Source organism: Emydura macquarii, unplaced genomic scaffold (assembly GCF_026122565.2).
Source record: "Emydura macquarii macquarii isolate MOO-44397 ecotype Brisbane River unplaced genomic scaffold, CSIRO-AGI_Emac_v2 contig_3345, whole genome shotgun sequence".
Lineage (NCBI taxonomy): Eukaryota > Metazoa > Chordata > Testudines > Chelidae > Emydura > Emydura macquarii.
This window is the reverse complement of record NW_027133482.1, coordinates 2,289,681-2,307,213: the sequence shown is the minus strand read 5'-3', so window position 1 is coordinate 2,307,213 and position 17,533 is coordinate 2,289,681. Positions and strand designations below refer to the sequence as shown.

The window sequence follows — 17,533 nt, the reverse complement described above, 5'->3', positions numbered from 1 at the left end:
GAGAACAGCATACGTTGAGAGCCACAAATGTCTAACCTGTGCCTGCTGACACAACTGGACAAGCTGTCAACAGCAGATGTAAGATGTACAATTGTCTGAAATTCATTTGTTCTTTCTGTTTGCTCTCACATGCAGAAATCTGGTCCTTAGAAACATCACAAAGTTCATTAGACCTCTGGTGAACCTTACCGAGACTGACAGATGGTTCTGAGGTTACTAATTCTGTACCGAATAATGTCAAAAATAGATACACCAAGTCTTGCTAAGAACTGCTGAAATAAAGCCAATTCAAATAGGTTAATCTGACTCTCAGATCTGAAGGGATAAAACAGGATTGAGAAGTTTGAAAATGTGATTGTCACCTATTATTTGTGAGTCTGGTATCTCTGAAATGGCTCATTTCATTAACCTAAAGAATTCCAAATTCTCTTCAGAGCACAATGTTGAGTTGAACTCAACTCTTGCAACTCTTGCAAAATGTTGAGTTGAAAGGCCATTGCTGAGGAAGCTAGAGGGTGGCCAAAAACTGGTTTGTAATGAAAATGTATAAGACTAAATCTTAATTTGGTATGGGTGGGACTAAAATGAGGGACACCCATAGCTGTTTCATTTAGTGTGCAGTTCCACAGCATGACATCAACAAGCATTCACTTGAAAAGCAATGTGTGGTTCAGAAGCATTAAAAATAGACAGACTGCCTTTCAGCTTTACAGCTAGATCAGTATTCACACGGAGTAATGGACATGCTGCCAAAGACAATCGTTTATATTCTTTTTTTAAACAAAAAAAGTATTTGCACTACTACTGAGTCATCTTCTAATGCAGACATTTTTCTCGTGTCTTGTCCTCCAGGCAATAGGAACCATACTTGCCTAAAATAACTATGATGCCTAAATGCCATTTAATCCAATTTGTGGTTGTAGTAGTTAAATAAAACTGCAACTTCAAAATAACTTTTTCTTTCACTTAGCTTGCACAGCGGTGTGATTGTTTTCGAGGCTGGGAGTCTGCTGCAAAATACCAAGTAATTTTGAATGTGATGTTGTTAGTTCCTTTGTGTACGTGTTTATCTTGAAGTGGTGGCTGCAGACCCATACTGTAATTTCCTATAAACAGTGTGAGATGCTAATTCATGTCCATGACTATATCTTTTAAGGCTACTTAAATAAAGCAAAGTTTCCCAGTAGTTCTAGAAGCCAAATTTTAAGCTCTGTACCATTGATCACCGAGCAGTTTTCCTACTTCATTTAAATGGAGAGCTCTCATTAAAATTCAATAGCATGATATGGCCCTTTGATTTTGTTGGTGTGTATTTAAAAAAAAAAAACCCACTTGTAGCTACAAAAAAATCCATGAAAATTTACTTGGATTTAAACACCCCCCGATAAGAGTTGCAACCCTGAAACTGACTATAACCAAAAATTAAATTGATTAGTTTCGTTTCATTGTCCAAGATAAGTGATGTGCAGAAAAGAAGCACCATAGGGGCAGATTTTCAGCAGGTATTAATTGCCATCTCCAGTGAGGTCAATGAAGCAATGACAATTTACACCAACTGATGATCTACCCCATAAATGATGAAAACAAAATGTGTGTGTATATGTACACACACACATTCATTTTATTTTCATCATTCATGGGGTAGATCATCATATCTCTATCTATATAGATATCAATCCGTTCTCTATTTACAGTGTAAGTTTTTACTATATTGCTAACCTAGGTAAGTAGATTACTCTTGTTGACAGTGTCCCAAAAATTCTGCGTAAAGTGACTCCATCAATTTAAAATGTGAATAGTTTAAACACAAATTAACAGTTTCAGGCCCTACACTTACCCTGGAGATGCTTTTCCGCTTGGTGTGTACTTTAACTATCACATGTCGTTCATTGTTTAAAGTACTTTCCCCTCCCATGTTGACGGAATCGTATATACAGACAATGAAATTGACTATATAAAGTGCGGTCCAGTGCAGGAAGTAAACAGTTATAGAAATTTTTGCTGCTAAAATTTTGCTATTGATAAAAGTGTCAGACATGGGGGGGGGGGAAGAATTAGTTGTTTTTTTGGGTGTTTTTTTTAAATTGATGTCCCTTTGAAGTGACACCTTGATATGCATCGGGTCAAATTCCCACCTGAAAATGGATGCAGCAATCACTGTAGCCAATAGGAGCTGAGAGAATAGAGGTGCCTCAAGCACCTAAGGACAGAATTGGGCCAATTGGGTCTGGTGCAAATCTAAAGTGAAATCGTTATGTCAGATCCTGCAAAATAAAATGTTGGGGTTGGCTGTCCTGACTTCTTCATCTAGGTTAGGTCTGTTTTATTGTACCATATTTTACCAGATGTCAAACAGTGACATGGAATTTCACAGTACTTGGATTAAATATGTATAGTTACAGCCATTTAGTTTGGAAATCCAATGAATCCCTTCTGTACATACCCCCATTCTAATACCATTGCCTTAGTGCAGCATATAGAAAAGAGAAAATTAAGAACGGGCTTTTCACTTTGAGTTGGAGGGTGGCTGGGGGGGATGGAATCAAACAAAATGTTCTTAACAAACCCCAACATGATGTACTGATAAGTGAAACGCTGTCAGACTTTGAAGTTGGTTTGTACTGAGCACCTTGTGAATTCGTTATTTTGCTCTTCTTGCACTCACTGTTAACAGACTGCCACCAGCTGTTAAGTCTGCTCGGCAAGATGAAAGGCACCATCCCCAAGCATGAAGATTTTTCAAAACCACATCCCAGCATATGATTCTTGTTTGTCTTCGAAGTGTATTTAACCTATCTAAAAACTGCTCGAGTCATTCTGCGACCGTACAGCTTCTCTTCATCGCAAGTCCTTGTGAACCTACTGATAAGGAGTCCTTTAGCTGCTTAAAGCATCGTTTTACATGGAAGATGTCTTTCCTTGTTAGATTTTTGCTCGCCATTTTCAATGCATTCTTTCTTCTCCGTATAAAATTGCAATATTATATGGCTCTCGGCTCTCCCTGATGATGTTTGTGAAGGTACCAGGTAAAGTTTGTTTCCTCCTATATTTTATTATGCTATAATCTGGCAAGGAAAACAGCTTTTTTAAAGACACAATGTTTTAAAAATAAGAATAGTAGAAGTATTTTTATGTTAATAAAAACTAAATAATTTAGAATCTTGTTTTATGTTGTCAGTTTTCATTGCTAAGAAGTTAGTGTTCTTCCAGTTATTTACTGCTTTTACAGCTGGGTTGTTTTTTAAACTGCACTAGTATAAAAAATACACATGACATCATTTGGACTTGCTCTTGTGGTCTGTACATTGAGCTGTATAATACACTTCAGTAAAGGCAAATCTTAGATAAGAACCATCGTTTATTATTCCTAATCCATTACCAAATTCTAAAATAACTAAACAAACTCCACAGTAACTCTTTAGCTAGAGCTAGATACCTCTAGAGATAGTAAAAACATGCCCATAGCTGGAGCCATAGCTAACTGGAACAAAGAATAGATTGCTGACAACAGGACCCAGGACATTTGAAGTTTTAAATCCATCTTTTGCACATGTTTTTAGAGTAAGGGGAAACTTTTCTACAGATGGCCAAAATAAGGTTTAAAAATCAGGTACCCCACTTGTGCAGTTGCAGCTTTTGTAATTCAATCTACATTGTTATCCTTATGAAGAAAATACCCAGATTATGCTAATTTGACTCCACTCATCAGAAACAGCATAATATCAACTTATTTTTTCTTTTCTGGATAATAGACCATGACTAACAAAATAACTGGAAAGTAACTTTCCTTTAGACTACATATGAGTGGTAATATGTAATTTACATACATTATATTTCTCAGAAATATTTGAACTCCAATTGATGCATTAGACCTTAATAATGAGAAGTGTTAAAGCTCTTGACTGCATACTGTTGGGAGAGAAATGGAACCATTGGTGTTTATCATGCCAATAACCCATATACTTAAAGACCTCCCCCTCCCCCCCCTTGCATAGCAGCTGCTTATAGGTATAGTGAGTCATGGCTCAGATGGACAACCTGTATTCTATTGTGTCTATGATCTAAGAATATAGAAGTGCCTCAAAGGACTTGATAACGGCTGTTTTCATTAAAATGCCACAAAAAGATAAACTGACACACATGTCTTAGTTAAAATGACTGATACAACAAGGAAATTTGGTGTTCAAGCCTGCACTTTTGCAATGTTCTCCAACCCATGCCGCTCTTCCTACTTTGTCTCTAATCTTTCCTTAAGCCTAACTATGGGCCAAATGTCCCCTTCAGATGGAGGTACAAAACAGATATCCATATATCTGAAGCCAGAATTTGGCCACAGGCTGTTTGCCACAAGCGTATTCTGTCGCAGAGAGTTCCGCCGGCCAATTATCTTTTCCTTTGTATCTGTTCTTTAAATTTGTTGCCTTTTTAATTTCATTGTATCCTTTCACTCTCCTAATATATAGCAGGGCAAGGAGGAGCAGCAAACTGACCGTCTCTTTTGTTGTTTGTTGTTATGGAGATGGATAGGTCCTGTTTTTCATTTAGAGGTGGAAAAAGGAAACATTTGTCTCATGCAGTCCATACCTCTGCAGGAACATCAGGATATTTGTAAAGAACCATCAACTGTTTTGTCCAGTCCAAGACTTCAGATAACACATGACACAAGGATCCTACATTCTACTTTGTATAAATAAATATTCATTGGGCCATTGTAGAATAACTAACAAGAAGTGGAAGCTTGGACAGATGACGAGGGAGGAGTATAAAAATACTGCTCGAGCATGCAGGAGTGAAATCAGGAAGGCCAAATCACAATTGGAGTTACAACTAGCAAGGGACGTGAAGGGTAACAAGAGGGGTTTCTACAGGTATGATACTAACAAGAAGGTGGTCAGGGAAAGTGTGGGCCTCTTACAGAGTGGGAGAGACAATCTAGTGACAGAGGATGTGGAAAAAGCTGAAGTACCCAAGGCTTTTTTTGCTTCTGCTTTTCACAGACAAGGTCAGCTCCCAGACTACTTCACTGGGCAGCACAGAACGGGGAGGAGGTGAGCAGCCCTCAGTGCTGACGGAACAGGTTCAGGGCTATTTAGAAAGGCTGGACATGCACAAGTCCATGGGGCCGGATGCAGTGTGTCTGAGGGTGCTAAGGGAGTTGGCTAATGTGATTGCAGAGCCACTGGCCATTAACTTTGAAAACTTGTGGCACTTGGGGGAGGTCCCGAACAATGGGAAAAAGGTAAATGTAGTGCCCGTTTTCAAAGAGGGGAAGGAGGAGGATCCCAGGAACTACAGACCGGTCAGCCTCACCACAGTCTCTGGAAAAATGATGGAGCAGGTCCTCAAGGAATCCATTTTGAAGCACTTGGAAGAGAGGAAGGTGATCAGGCACAGTCAGCATGGATTCACCAAGGGCAAGTCATGCCTAACCAACCTGGTTGCCTTCTGTGATGAGATGACTGGCTCTGTGGATGTGGGGAAAGCAGCAGACATGATATACCTTGACTTTAGCAAAGCTTTTGATACGGTCTCCCACAGTATTCTGATCAGCAAGTTAAAAAAATATGAGTTGGATGGATGGACAATAAGATGGACAGAAAGCTGGCTAGATCATCGGACTCAACAGGTAGTGATCAATGGCTTGATATAGAATTGGCAGGTGGTAAGAAGCAGAGTGCCTTGAAGTCGGTGCTGGGGCCAGTTTTGTTCAACATCTTCATATGATCTGGAGGATAAGGTGGATTGCACCCTCAGCAAGTTTACAGAAGGCACTAAGCTGGGGGGAGTGGTAGATGCACTGGACGGCAGAGATAGGATAGAGAGTGACCTAGACAAATTAGAGGATTGGGCCAAAAGAAATCTGATGAGGTTCGACAAGTGCAAAGTCCTGCACTTAGGACGGAAGAATCCCTTGCACTGCTACAGACTGGGGACTGACGGGGTAGGCAGCAGCTCGGCAGAAAAGGACCTGGGGGTTACAGTGGGCAAGAAGCTGGATATGAGTCAGCAGTGTGCCCTTATTGTCAAGAAGGCTAATAGCATATTGGGCTGCATTGGTAGGAACATTGCCAGCAGATCGAGGGAAGTGATTATTCCCCTCTATTCAGCACTGGCTGCATTTGGAGTATTGTGTCCAGTTTTGGGCCCCCCAATACAAAAAGGATGTGGACTATTGGAAAGTGTCCAGCGGAGGGCAACAAAAATGACTAGGAGGCTGGAGCACATTCCTTATGAGGAGAGGCTGAGGGAACTAGGCTTGTTTAGTCTGCAGAAGAGAAGAGTGAGGGGGGATTTGATAGCAGCCTTTAACTACCTGAAAGGGGGTTCCAGGGAGGATGGAGCTAGGCTGTTCTCAATGGTAGTAGATGACAGAACAAGGAGCAATGGTCTCAAGTTGCAGTGGGGGCGGTCTAGTTTGGACATTAGGACAAACTTTTTCATTAGGAGGGTGGTGAAGCACTGGAATGAGTTACCTAGGGAGGTGGTGGAATATCCATCCTTAGAGGTTTTTAAGGTACAGCTTGACTAAGCCCTGGCTGGGATGATTTAGTTGGGAATGGTTCTGCTATGAGCAGGGGGTTGGACTAGATGACCTCCTGAGGTCCCTCCCAACTCTAATCCTCTATGATTCTAACAACTTCAAAAGAAGAGATTGAGACACCACCCCAGACTACCCAATAGTCTGGTGGGTTAGGGCACTAAATTGAGGTGTGGGAAACTCAAAAATCAAATGCCTGCTCTGAATCAGGCAAAGTATGGATTTGAACACCAGTCTTCCACATCCCAGGTGACTGCTCCAGGTATGTGGCAGGGTGAAGCCATCTGTTGGACAGGTTGTGTGCTCAGAGCACAGCTTCTGGATCAGACCTGTAGGCAAGATCGATGGGAGAACACCTAGTTTGTGAATCCTACCAACCAGATTGATGGTGTCAGGATTTTGGCAGCTTTGTGCATGCCCACCGACAGAAACGTAGATGCCTAGGGAACTTTATCAGGGGAAACATAGTCACCCAAACTCCAGGATCAGGCAGCAGATGAGAGTAGTTTTGTGAATGATAGTAGCACCTAAATGTTGGACATAAGCTCCTAAATCCCCTTTGTGAATCTAGCCTCGTGTAGTAGGCGGTTCGTTTCAGTGGGAGAGAAGAGGCTGACTGAACAGGGCTGTTACCCTGTCACATATCTCTATTAAAGATCTGGCCTGGTGAGTACTCATTTGAATCCTTCAATGAACCAACATGTCCATGGAATACACATGGACCTCTTGCATACCAAATGGTAGCTGGTATTTTGTCTCCTATGGAACCTCTCCACGTTGTAGCTGTTGTTCCTCCAGTCTCCTTCATCTCTTTTTTTTCATGTTTAAAAGCATCTGGCAATTCCAAGCAGGCTCTAATCGGGTATCTTTCAACAGTGATGGAGAGGGGGTCCAAGGGTTTGTACAAATAGAAGGCAGTGGTGGTCGGGTTGGAAGTAGTTGTTGTTTTTGTTGTGTTCCATTTGTAAATGAAGGAAATTGACTCTGTTCTAAAGGGAAAAAAAAGTAAAGTTTAAGATTGAAAACATGACTACAAAATAGTGAGTACATTTTTTTTCCATCTCCTTTATCTTTTCCCCTTGCATATACGTGGCGATAGCAATTTTTAATTTATGCTATACGTGCTATACCACGTGTATATCTGAAGTCACATAACAACGTACATTCTTCTCCGAACAAATGTCTGCACAGATTTCACTCTAGGTGAGCATGTGCCACTTGCACATGGGATCAGATTGTTTAGGCTAACAGTGTGTGTTAGGGCCATGCTTGTGCCCTGAATGACCTAACACCCTCCCTACCAGTGGAGCATGGTCAACCACATCTCAGCTCCTTCTTATCGCCTGTGGATGTAAGATGGGGCCTTTAGCAGCATATACTTCTGCTGCCCACTCTGCAATTTAGTTTAGGGGTTTTTTTAGGGTTAGTGTAGTTTATTAGAGTTCATCAGGCATCCACTGATGCCTATTTGGATAACAGACCCATACTGAGATATATAGAGCAGTTATTTGGGGCTTGATCCACATGCTTACCACTCACATAGGCTTCCAGACCGGATGCCCGTCTTGGTTGGGCTGTCCAGCTGTCACTATTCAGACAGGATTCCTCATACCCATCTCCAAGCAAACAGGCAACTGCTTGTTAGTCGCCAAGAGTGGAATGTGTGCGGACAACGCATCTTGAAGAACTGCACTTACTATTCTCTGCCTTTGGTATTCTATGGTTTGGCTTGGAAGAATTAGATTTTGGTTGGTAAATATCAGTAAATGTTGATTTCACCATCCCACCACAAACTGAGGAAAAACATGTCTGTCAATAATAAATTAAATATATAGATTGGCCTAGTAAGAAAAATGCTGCTTGAGAACTTACTAGAGTTCAATTTAAGGATATTTACTTCATATATTTTGATGTGATGTTGACAATTTTGTGTTTTAATGACTATCTAGTCGTAACTCTTTTTAATCTCAACATCTACGGACATTAAATTATTGTTTGACCCCCCCCCCTCCCCAAAATTTCCCTGTAAGTGTGAAAATTTGAATAGATAAAGAAATACTTAAAACCCATAATTTTGTGCAGCTATGAAGATAGAAATTGGGAGTGGAGGGAAGCTTAAAACTGAACATTGGTATTATCTGTTGAAATTATAACACAAAAATCAAATTCTGCAAAGCCCATATTTGATTTACTCTGTGATGTTGCTCAGGGATTTGCATGTCATAGAATCATAGAATATTAGAGTTGGAAGGGACCTCAGAGGTCATCTAGTCCAACCCGCTGCTCAAAGCAGGACCAACCTCAGCTATATTATCCCAGCCAGGGCTTTGTCAAGCCTCAGCTTAAAAATCTCTAAAGATGGACATTACACCACCTCCCTAGGTAACCCATTCCAGTGCTTCACCACCCTCCTAGGGAAAAAGTTTTTCCTAATGTCCAACCTAGATCTCCCCAACTGCAACTTGAGACTGTTGCTCCTTGTTCTGTCATCTGTCACCACCGAGAACAGCCTAGCCCCATCCTCCCTGGAACCCCCTTCTCAGGTACTTAAAGGCTGCTATCAAATCCCCCCTCATTCTTCTCTTTTGCAAACTAAACAAGCCCAGTTTCCTTAGCCTCTCCTCATAAGTCTTGTGCTCCAGCCCCCTCATCATTTTTGTTGCCCTCCGCTGGACTCTCTCCAACTTGTCTACATCCTTTTTGTAGTGGGGGGCCCAAAACTGGACACAATACTCTAAATGCGGCCTCACCAATGCCGAATAGAGGGGAATAATCACTTCCCGCGACCTGCTGGCAATGCTCCTACTAATGCAGCCCAATATGCTATTAGCCTTCTTGACAACCAGGGCACACTGCTGACTCATATCCAGCTTCTTATCCACTGTTACCCCCAGGTCCTTTTCTGCAGAACTGCTGCCTAGCTCGTCGGTCCCCAGTCTGTAGCTGTGCATGGGATTCTTCCGTCCTAAGTGGAGGACTCTGCACTTTTCTTTGTTGAACCTCATTAGATTTCTTTTGGCCCAATCCTCCAGTTTGTTTAGGTCCTTCTGTATTCTATCCCTACCTTCCAGGGTATCTACCACTCCCCCCAGCTTAGTGTCATCCACAAACTTGCTGAGGGTGCAATCTACCCCATCCTCCAGATCATTAATGAAGATGTTGAACAAAACCAGCCCCAGGACCGACCCCTGGGGCATTCCGCTTGTGACTGGTTGCCAGCTAGACATGGAGCCATTGGTCACTACTCGTTGAACCCTATGCTCTAGCCAGTTCTCTATCCATTTTATAGTCCATTCATCCAACCCATACTTCTTTAACTTGCTGATAAGAATACTGTGAGAGACAGTATCAGAAGCTTTGCTAAAGTCAAGGTATATCACATCCACCGCTTTCCCCACATCCACAGAGCCAGTCACCTCATCATAGAAAGCAATCAGGTTGGTCAGGCATGACTTTCCCTTGGTGAATCCGTGTTGACTGTTCCTGATCACCTTCCTCTCTTCCAAGTGCCTTAAAATGGATTCCTTAAGGACCTGCTCCATGATTTTTCCAGGGATTGAAGTGAGGCTGACCGCTCTGTAGTTCCCTGGATCCTCTTTCCTCCCTTTTCTGAAGATGGGCACTATATTTGCTTTTTTCCAGTCCTCAGGGAAGTTACCCATTCCATAACATGCTTTTAATAAAATTAGTACATTAGTGTAACTGTTGCAAAGAGTTCCACCTCTGCTCTGGTACACTTGTCTGTTGCAAGGCGAGCTGCTGAATTTCAATCTTCCTTCAATGCCAGTAGAAATCTTGGAGCAATCTTTGTGGTGCGGTTCAGTGACCTTTCTCCCCCGCAGCAGGTAATGCCGGCCCTGTTACTGCATGCTACAAATTCCTGGAGCACGCATGTGAGAGAGGCATTCCTAGTGTGCTGTGCACTCCAGGGCTCCCATTGGCAGGGAAACCCCAGAGAGGGGCAGAAACTGTGAGCTAAGGGAGCTACTCCTCAATGTTCTTCTTCTGCCTTAGCTGTTTGTCCATCCCTAACGGGTGGGTGCGTGGGTGAGAGAGAAGCATAACTGAGAATGTCTCACTTCGTGTTTGTGTTTAAAGCATCAGATGCAACTCTGCATGAGTAAATTTTATGCAGGTTCCTGTCTTATCTCCTTTCGTGAATTTTTTTCCTTTTTATACTGTATAATCCCAGATTCTTTAACTCCTTGAATAGATCACTCTGCCTCAAGCACAGGTTGATGATTTTTGTTTTCTCTAATCTTTTTGTCTTTGTGATATCTTTATACTCCTTCCTGTATTAAGATAAAAGCTGGGGTTACATAAAGCTTTTAGGACCAAAATCTGACCTACTTTGAAACTACCATCATCTGATGGAGAAGTTTTTCCCCACATCCTTAGGGTCTGACTCAATTCTGCCCTGCACCTGGTGCAATTATTGACACCTGTGCAAAGTGTGTGGGTAAAAATGCTACCAAATCACAATGGTAGCATTTAAAATCCAATTTGTGCTCATTGTACACAGGAGTAAATGACTGCACCATGTGCAGGGCAACAGAGAATTAGTCCGTTAACACCTAGTTGACTTAGGAAAAACAACAACAGCCCCCCCCCCACTGTTTCAAGGTTGGCCCTGTAAATCTACGAGCAGACCAGTAAGAATGAGACGGATTAGAACATGTCTCTCAAATGTTAACCCTTTGTGCTAGGATTTTTATACTTAGCACGTGGGGGTGAGTTGGAAGAGTTCTGTGCGTGCCTCCAGCCCAACGTTGTTGGCTTCGGAAAGGAACCATTACCCAGTCGTCATCTTTATCTTCTGGGGAAGTTGCCAAAAATGATGACTTGTCCTCCCTCTGCTGTTGAATAGCAGTTACTGTAACTCACCAGTTCTGTCTCCAGAGCTGTGTTGAACTGCTGCTGATTGCAGTGCTGTTGTAGCCAGCTGTGTTGGTCCTAGGATATTAGGGAGACGAGGCGGGTGAGGTAATATCTTTCACTGGACCAGCTTCTGTTGGTGAGAGCGACGAGCTTTGGAGCTTACAGGACCCGAGGAAGAGCTCTGTGTAAGCTCGAAAGTTGGTCTCTCTCACCCACAGAAGCAGGTCCAATGAAAGATGCTGCTGCTGTCACACAAGCAAGGATTTTTGGCATAAGGTTTACTCGTGAAACCAAACTTTTGTTGTTTGCAGCTTCACTCGAAGCACAACCGAGAAATATTGAGAAGCTTAAGGTATAATCGAAATGAGGAAAAAATAAATTGGAAAAAATAAACACATGCTTTTATATCATGGGTATGGCTGTTCTTAAGAATCAGGAACTGCAGACAACTTTTCCCTATGAAATTCTCCTGTCTGAGTCAGTGGGACTCTGTCATAGATATATGGATTGTGGCACTTCCTAATGCAAGAGTGCTGCAAAAAAATTCCTATCCAGCATGGGGATCCAGCCAATTTTTCATTCAGGGCCCCAAATGCTGTTCCACAAGGTCATTGTAGCCCACTGGAAAAATTTGGACCCTGATGTATTCCAGCACAAGAGTACCATAAAAACAAGTGTCTGGCATCTGCATCCAGACAGTTTTTGGCTCAACCCCCTTCCCCCCCCCTGCAATCCTCCTGTCCATTTAGAAGACAAATGTAACCAGGGCACCTGAAAAATCTGGACCCTATGAATTTTGGTGCAAGAGTACATCAGATATCATATCCATGTGGATCCGGCAGATTTGGCTCTGAACTCCAAAATCATACCATGTACACAGGTAAATGTAAACTGGTGTTAGTATGCTAGAAAAGTCTTTATCCAAGCATCCTGTTCAAGAGGGTCGCAAGTCGGTAGACAGTATTTTAAACTCCCTAGAGTAAAATGCTTTTTTTTTTCTTCTTTTAGTCATCCTCCACTCGAAATCAGTGCTATGCTGGAGATGATTCTGGGGTCTCACTGGATCCCCTAGTTAAAGCTCATCTACTGACCTGAAGGGGTGGGGGTTGCATTGGTTTCCCTGCCTCCCCTCCATTAAATTGACTAAATTTATCCCAGTGGAGATGGTATCCTGGGGCTCCAAGAAATACACATGAAGAGCAGGTTTTGAGCATTTGGAATGGACAAGATGGAGGGTTCATGGCTTTTTTCTTTACACCTGCAAGTGTTCCCTGGTTTTCTTTAGCCTAAAAAAGCCCCAAGCCCTTCCCTTAACCCTTCCTGCTCTTCCAGTTACAGCCCCGTCACCTGCCATACTACTTGAGCATGCTGTATTTTATCTCTGCATTGGCTTTCTCCTCGATTCCCCTGCAATTTTGCTTCTGCCTCATCCTCATCACTGATTCTGTTATCAAAAGTCTCCAGCCTCCTCTTAACCAAGCCAAAGTGATTGAACTGGAATCTGGAGAGAGAATATTGGAGGAGGAACATGACCGACTCAGAATGGCAAGAAGAAATTATGACGACAGCTGACAGAACTTCAGATTGGTTGGAAGGGAGAAATGGTGAGCCCAGAGACCGGTAACTTAAAGCAATCAAGATGAAAACTGAACAAGGAGTGAACCAAGTTTTAGTACTCTGGGTAGAAAGGAAAAAGGAAGTTGATCATTTGTCACAGATATAATTTTAGTTGCCAAATAATAACCTAATTCTGCTCTTGGTGAAGCACACACACTTCCCCTTCAGCCTCAGAGGAAGTTGTATGGTGCCTGAGGACAGAATTGGCTCTTAGCACTGTTAAATGAATCTTGAAGATATTTGCAATATTCTTGTAGCTGTGTCGGTCCCAGGCATGAGAGAGACAAGTAGGTGGGGTAAAAGATATTCCCTCTCCTACTTGGTCTGTCTGATTTAATTACATGAGAATACCATACAAGTACACACAACTCTATTTAATTACTACCTGATGTCCACTGGATTTCTTTTGCTCCGTATGCTGCAAAGTCCTCAAGACTCTTCGTACCCACTGAAGTCAATGAGAACAGAGAGCCCACCACTTTCCAGTATAGCAACCTAGGCGATTCTGAATACTCTCACTCCGTAGTTTCACGCACAAACCAGATCCAACTGGGAATGTCATAGCCCTGTTTTCAGAAGAAGGAGTTAAATGACTAAAACCACAGATTTTAAGCCATTAAACTAACAATCATTAATTTAGGCAACATAAGAAAAATGTCAGTGGAACCACAAATCAGCATTTTAAATAGATTCACCAGCTAAAACCAAACATGATCTGATCAAAACCAGAACACCCGACTCCATCCCATATTTGCTTTGGACTCAAGGAGTCTGGATTTTTCTTGTGTGCTGGAAGTGGTTACACGTCTTTGTTTGGTGAGTGAACTTCTTTAGCATTTGGAGCCGAAAGCTGGTTGACTCCAAATGGATTTAGGTGCTAGATATGTGTGGGTTTCTTTTTTTTCTTTTTTCACTAGCCTTTACCAGGATGCAATAGAGTCCGTATATTTCTGCTGGAGATTTGCTTTTCTGGATGGTACAATCTGGAGTTTCTGAGCCAAAAGATAGCTGGATCCAGGAGCCAGACCAGGGTCTTTGTGCTGCTGTTATTCATTCTTCAGGTGGAATCATGCTAGCAGTGCTTGGCTAATTTTACTGGGTGTAAATCTGGGGTTCAGAGCAAAAAACTCCTCCAAAAACTGTCTGGATCCAGATGCTTGATATGAGATATGTGTGGCTGTTTAGTGCCGGGATATGTCAGGGTCTGGATTTTTGTGATGTAATTGAGGTAGCTACATCAGGTCTATTTAGAGAATGTGTTTTTTGGGGTCCAGGGCCAAAAACTGGTTGTGTCAAGCTTTTACCTACACCCTGAAACCCTCACTTTGCTTCTATACATTTTAAAGATGATGTAATCTTTCCCTGGCCAGTCTTTAAATTCAGAACTTTTTTTTTTTTCCCCAGAGACTGAGTGTTACGTTTCCTTCCATTTCTTTATAGGGCAGCTTTTAATGCTGTGTTGAAATTTAACAAATAGATCTTTAGCCACTCCCCACTGCCTGTCCAATTCTTTTACATTCTGCACTTCCTAGAATTACTCATCTACAGCTTCTTTTGGTGAGAGAGAATGTACAATGGTGAGGCAAATCAAATACTGCTCAGATGGCAAACAAATTGGATCATGGTAACTGCCAAATGCGTTCCGTAAGAAAACAACATGCATGGCTGGGACGCTACACAAGAACTGAAAACATGCCTCTGTGTCATGCTTTTTAAAGTGAAAGGGGCATTGTCAAATTAAAAATCACACTTGGGTCTGAACATTTTGCCCTGCTAGTGTTATAAGCAACACTCCAGATAATATATTTTTCTCTTTTATCAGTTTTGTTTTGTGCATTTGATTGTACAGGCAGGGAAGGGGAAACTGATTAACCAAAAAGACCCTTACAAACTTAAGCAGAAAAAAAAAATTCCTGTAACAACAACTTCTTTTAAAAAAAGATGTTTGAAAAGGCAATATTTCCCATGCTGCTATTTAAAGGGTGGGCTATCAGAACATGTGTTTTGTTTTAATTAGTCACTTAAAATACATCCCTTGACTGTGCTCCTTTAAGGAGTTTGCAAGAATACTTAAGGAAGGTACTTGTGGGTTTGCTGATTGGTAGAGGAGATAATCGCTGAGGTCCTGTCTCTGGAGTGGGGAAGATAAGAAGGGCGGGTCGGTGGAATCACCATTCATAAGAGCAGGTGGGGCTGCAAACACCTTCGAGTCAATGAGCAAGGCGAGGCAGGGGGTGGATCCGTGCTTGGATGGGAAGAAAAGGAGCAGCGCTAGGACCCAGGCGGGGTTTTGTCTCTGCTGCTCTCTGTCTCTTCCCTTTTCAGCCTGCACCAGTGCAACCAGGACTTTCAGTTTGGGCTGCGCTTCTTCTTTTTTTTTTTTTTTTTCTTTTTTAAAAAAAGTCTTAGTGGCAGGATGGTGAAGATGGGGTGAGAGAGAAGCAGAAGCAGCAGCGATGGCAGCAACAAAACGTGTTTTCCACTTGCAGCCATGTGGTAAGGAGCAAAAGGACTCGAGCAGCAATCAGGGGTGATGCAGCTCTGGCTAGTTCAGAGAGCAACGTGCAAGATATTAAACCCCCCCCCCTCAACCCCCGCCCATATGTGCTGGGGTTCGCTTTGTTGGCAACTTCCAGGAGGGATGTGCAGCGTTTGGAGTGCCTGGGCTTTTCCTGTATTACAATGCGCTGGGCTCAGAGGGCAGACACTTTCAGAAGTCGTAGCACGAGTGTTTTGTTTTCATGGGTAGCTGTTGCTACTTCCCCCCCCCCCCTCCCCTTGCAAAATTTGCCCCTCCCCCCATTGCAAAACTGCGTTAAGTTTTTGTCTGAGTTGCATCATTGCTTACAAACCTTTTTGTTTGTTGGCGAGTTGCAGTCTGCTGCGAGGTAGAAGGTCTCGTCTTTGCAAAACTGAGCTGATTTGACAGCAGTTGGAGCTAGTGAGACCAGAATCGTGCAGATATGCCATTAAAATAAACAACCACTTCCTTCTGAGGAGCAAGGGATGAACTGGCGATTTAAACGTTTATGTTGTGCTAGGGTGTTCACATATGCTGTAATGGGGGGGCGCAGAGACGTTAGCACAGGGTGTTTTTTACTTAAAATGTAAGACTCTCGTGAAAGATGGAGCATTGTCTGTCTTCTCATTGAGGTCACTTATAGAAGTAGTGGAATAAAAATGGTGAAATAACAATGAAATAACTTAATGGAAAATGTAACCTGATTTGTAAATGGTGAGAGGGTATGTATGTCTTGGCAAACCCCAGTAATATGTTCTAAACTTCAGTTCTGAAAAAGCTGTTTGGAAACAAATCTCTTAAATAATTTTAAATGCACTTTGAAATAAGGTTCTTGATTATCCAGAGCTCTTTGCAACCAACTGGATAACAACAATTTAATGTTGTGCAACTGTTTTTTTTTCTTTCTTTTTTTTAATGGATATCATCAGCACTTCCTTGAAAAGCACCATGGCTGTTTCAATACTGCTTTTTATGAGAAATTAAATTACATTGGATTTACAGCTGTTTCTCTATGAAAGTTCATTCTAGAGGAAAAGGAACTGTTTAGTTCACAGGTGCAATAATGCTGGAACTGGGATTCAGTTTCCCATAGATTTGTTTTTGTGGCATGGATGGTTTTTTTTTTTTTTCTCCCCAGTTAGTTGGTGGTCTCTGTGTATCTCTTTAAAAACTGCGTGACTTGCTTTGAACACCAGTTTTTTCAAAGAAATATGCTCTCTTTCTCTCCAGCTACCTACTCTTCTCTTTCACTACTTGTTAGTTCTGTTAAAAATCTTGTCGTGTTAGTAGTGCGAGGGCATGCTGTGTTAAATGGGTGTCTTGTTGGAGTTCTCTTGTTATCCAAATAGATGGTGTTGGTGTGCCAGAAGTGTGCATCTCTATCTGATGGCATTTGGATTTTTTCCAGGCTTTCATCCTCATCCTTGTAGATGACAGGAGAGCTGCAGTGCCTGTTTTGTATAGAAGTTTTGTCTCTATTGTTAAGTCTTCTAGTTGAGATTTGAAATGTGTTCTAGCAATCCACTCAACGGAGTGTGTTACTTTTTTTTCACATAGAGTATTTAGCTGTGAGAAAAAATTACTTTGACTGAACTCGTGGAATATGCTATATAGCGCATGCATCTTTTGACCATTCTTCCCTGAATTGCTGTTGGAGTCTGTCATATACACGGATCTCAGGCCTTTTAAGTACGGTATCATTTAACGCAGCTTTGAGAAGGATGGTGCTAAAAATGCTAAAGCCCCTTCCACACTACAATCTCCACCATTACCACCACCAGTGCTGGGCTTTGTAGCTTAGTATAGACAAGGCTCCAACCCTCTCTCCACTAATTTATGTTAGCCAGAACTATCTAGCATTTCAAATCTCTGAGCAGCTTTTGTGACGCTACCATTTTGTAACAAGTACCTACCATAGAAATATTTTCTTCTCTCTTGCTCCAAAGGCAGAGAGGTTTGAAGTCCAGAATTGGTAATAG

The 17,533-nt window shown here is 42.0% G+C and overlaps 1 protein-coding gene across 3 annotated transcripts in view; it reads left to right on the top strand.

Annotated features, from left to right (window-relative positions):
- SLC4A11 (solute carrier family 4 member 11) overlaps nucleotides 1–17,533 on the top strand; it is a 217,184-nt gene that overhangs the window by 59,306 nt on the left and 140,345 nt on the right. The window contains exon 1 of one of the 3 annotated variants that reach the window (XM_067533597.1): nucleotides 15,230–15,529. The exons of the other annotated variants lie outside the window; for them this stretch is intronic. Coding sequence (XP_067389698.1) covers nucleotides 15,490–15,529 — 40 coding nt within the window. The 5' untranslated portion in view covers nucleotides 15,230–15,489. Of the gene's footprint in view, nucleotides 1–15,229; nucleotides 15,530–17,533 lie in introns of those variants that run through there. 3 annotated transcript variants of the gene reach the window in all.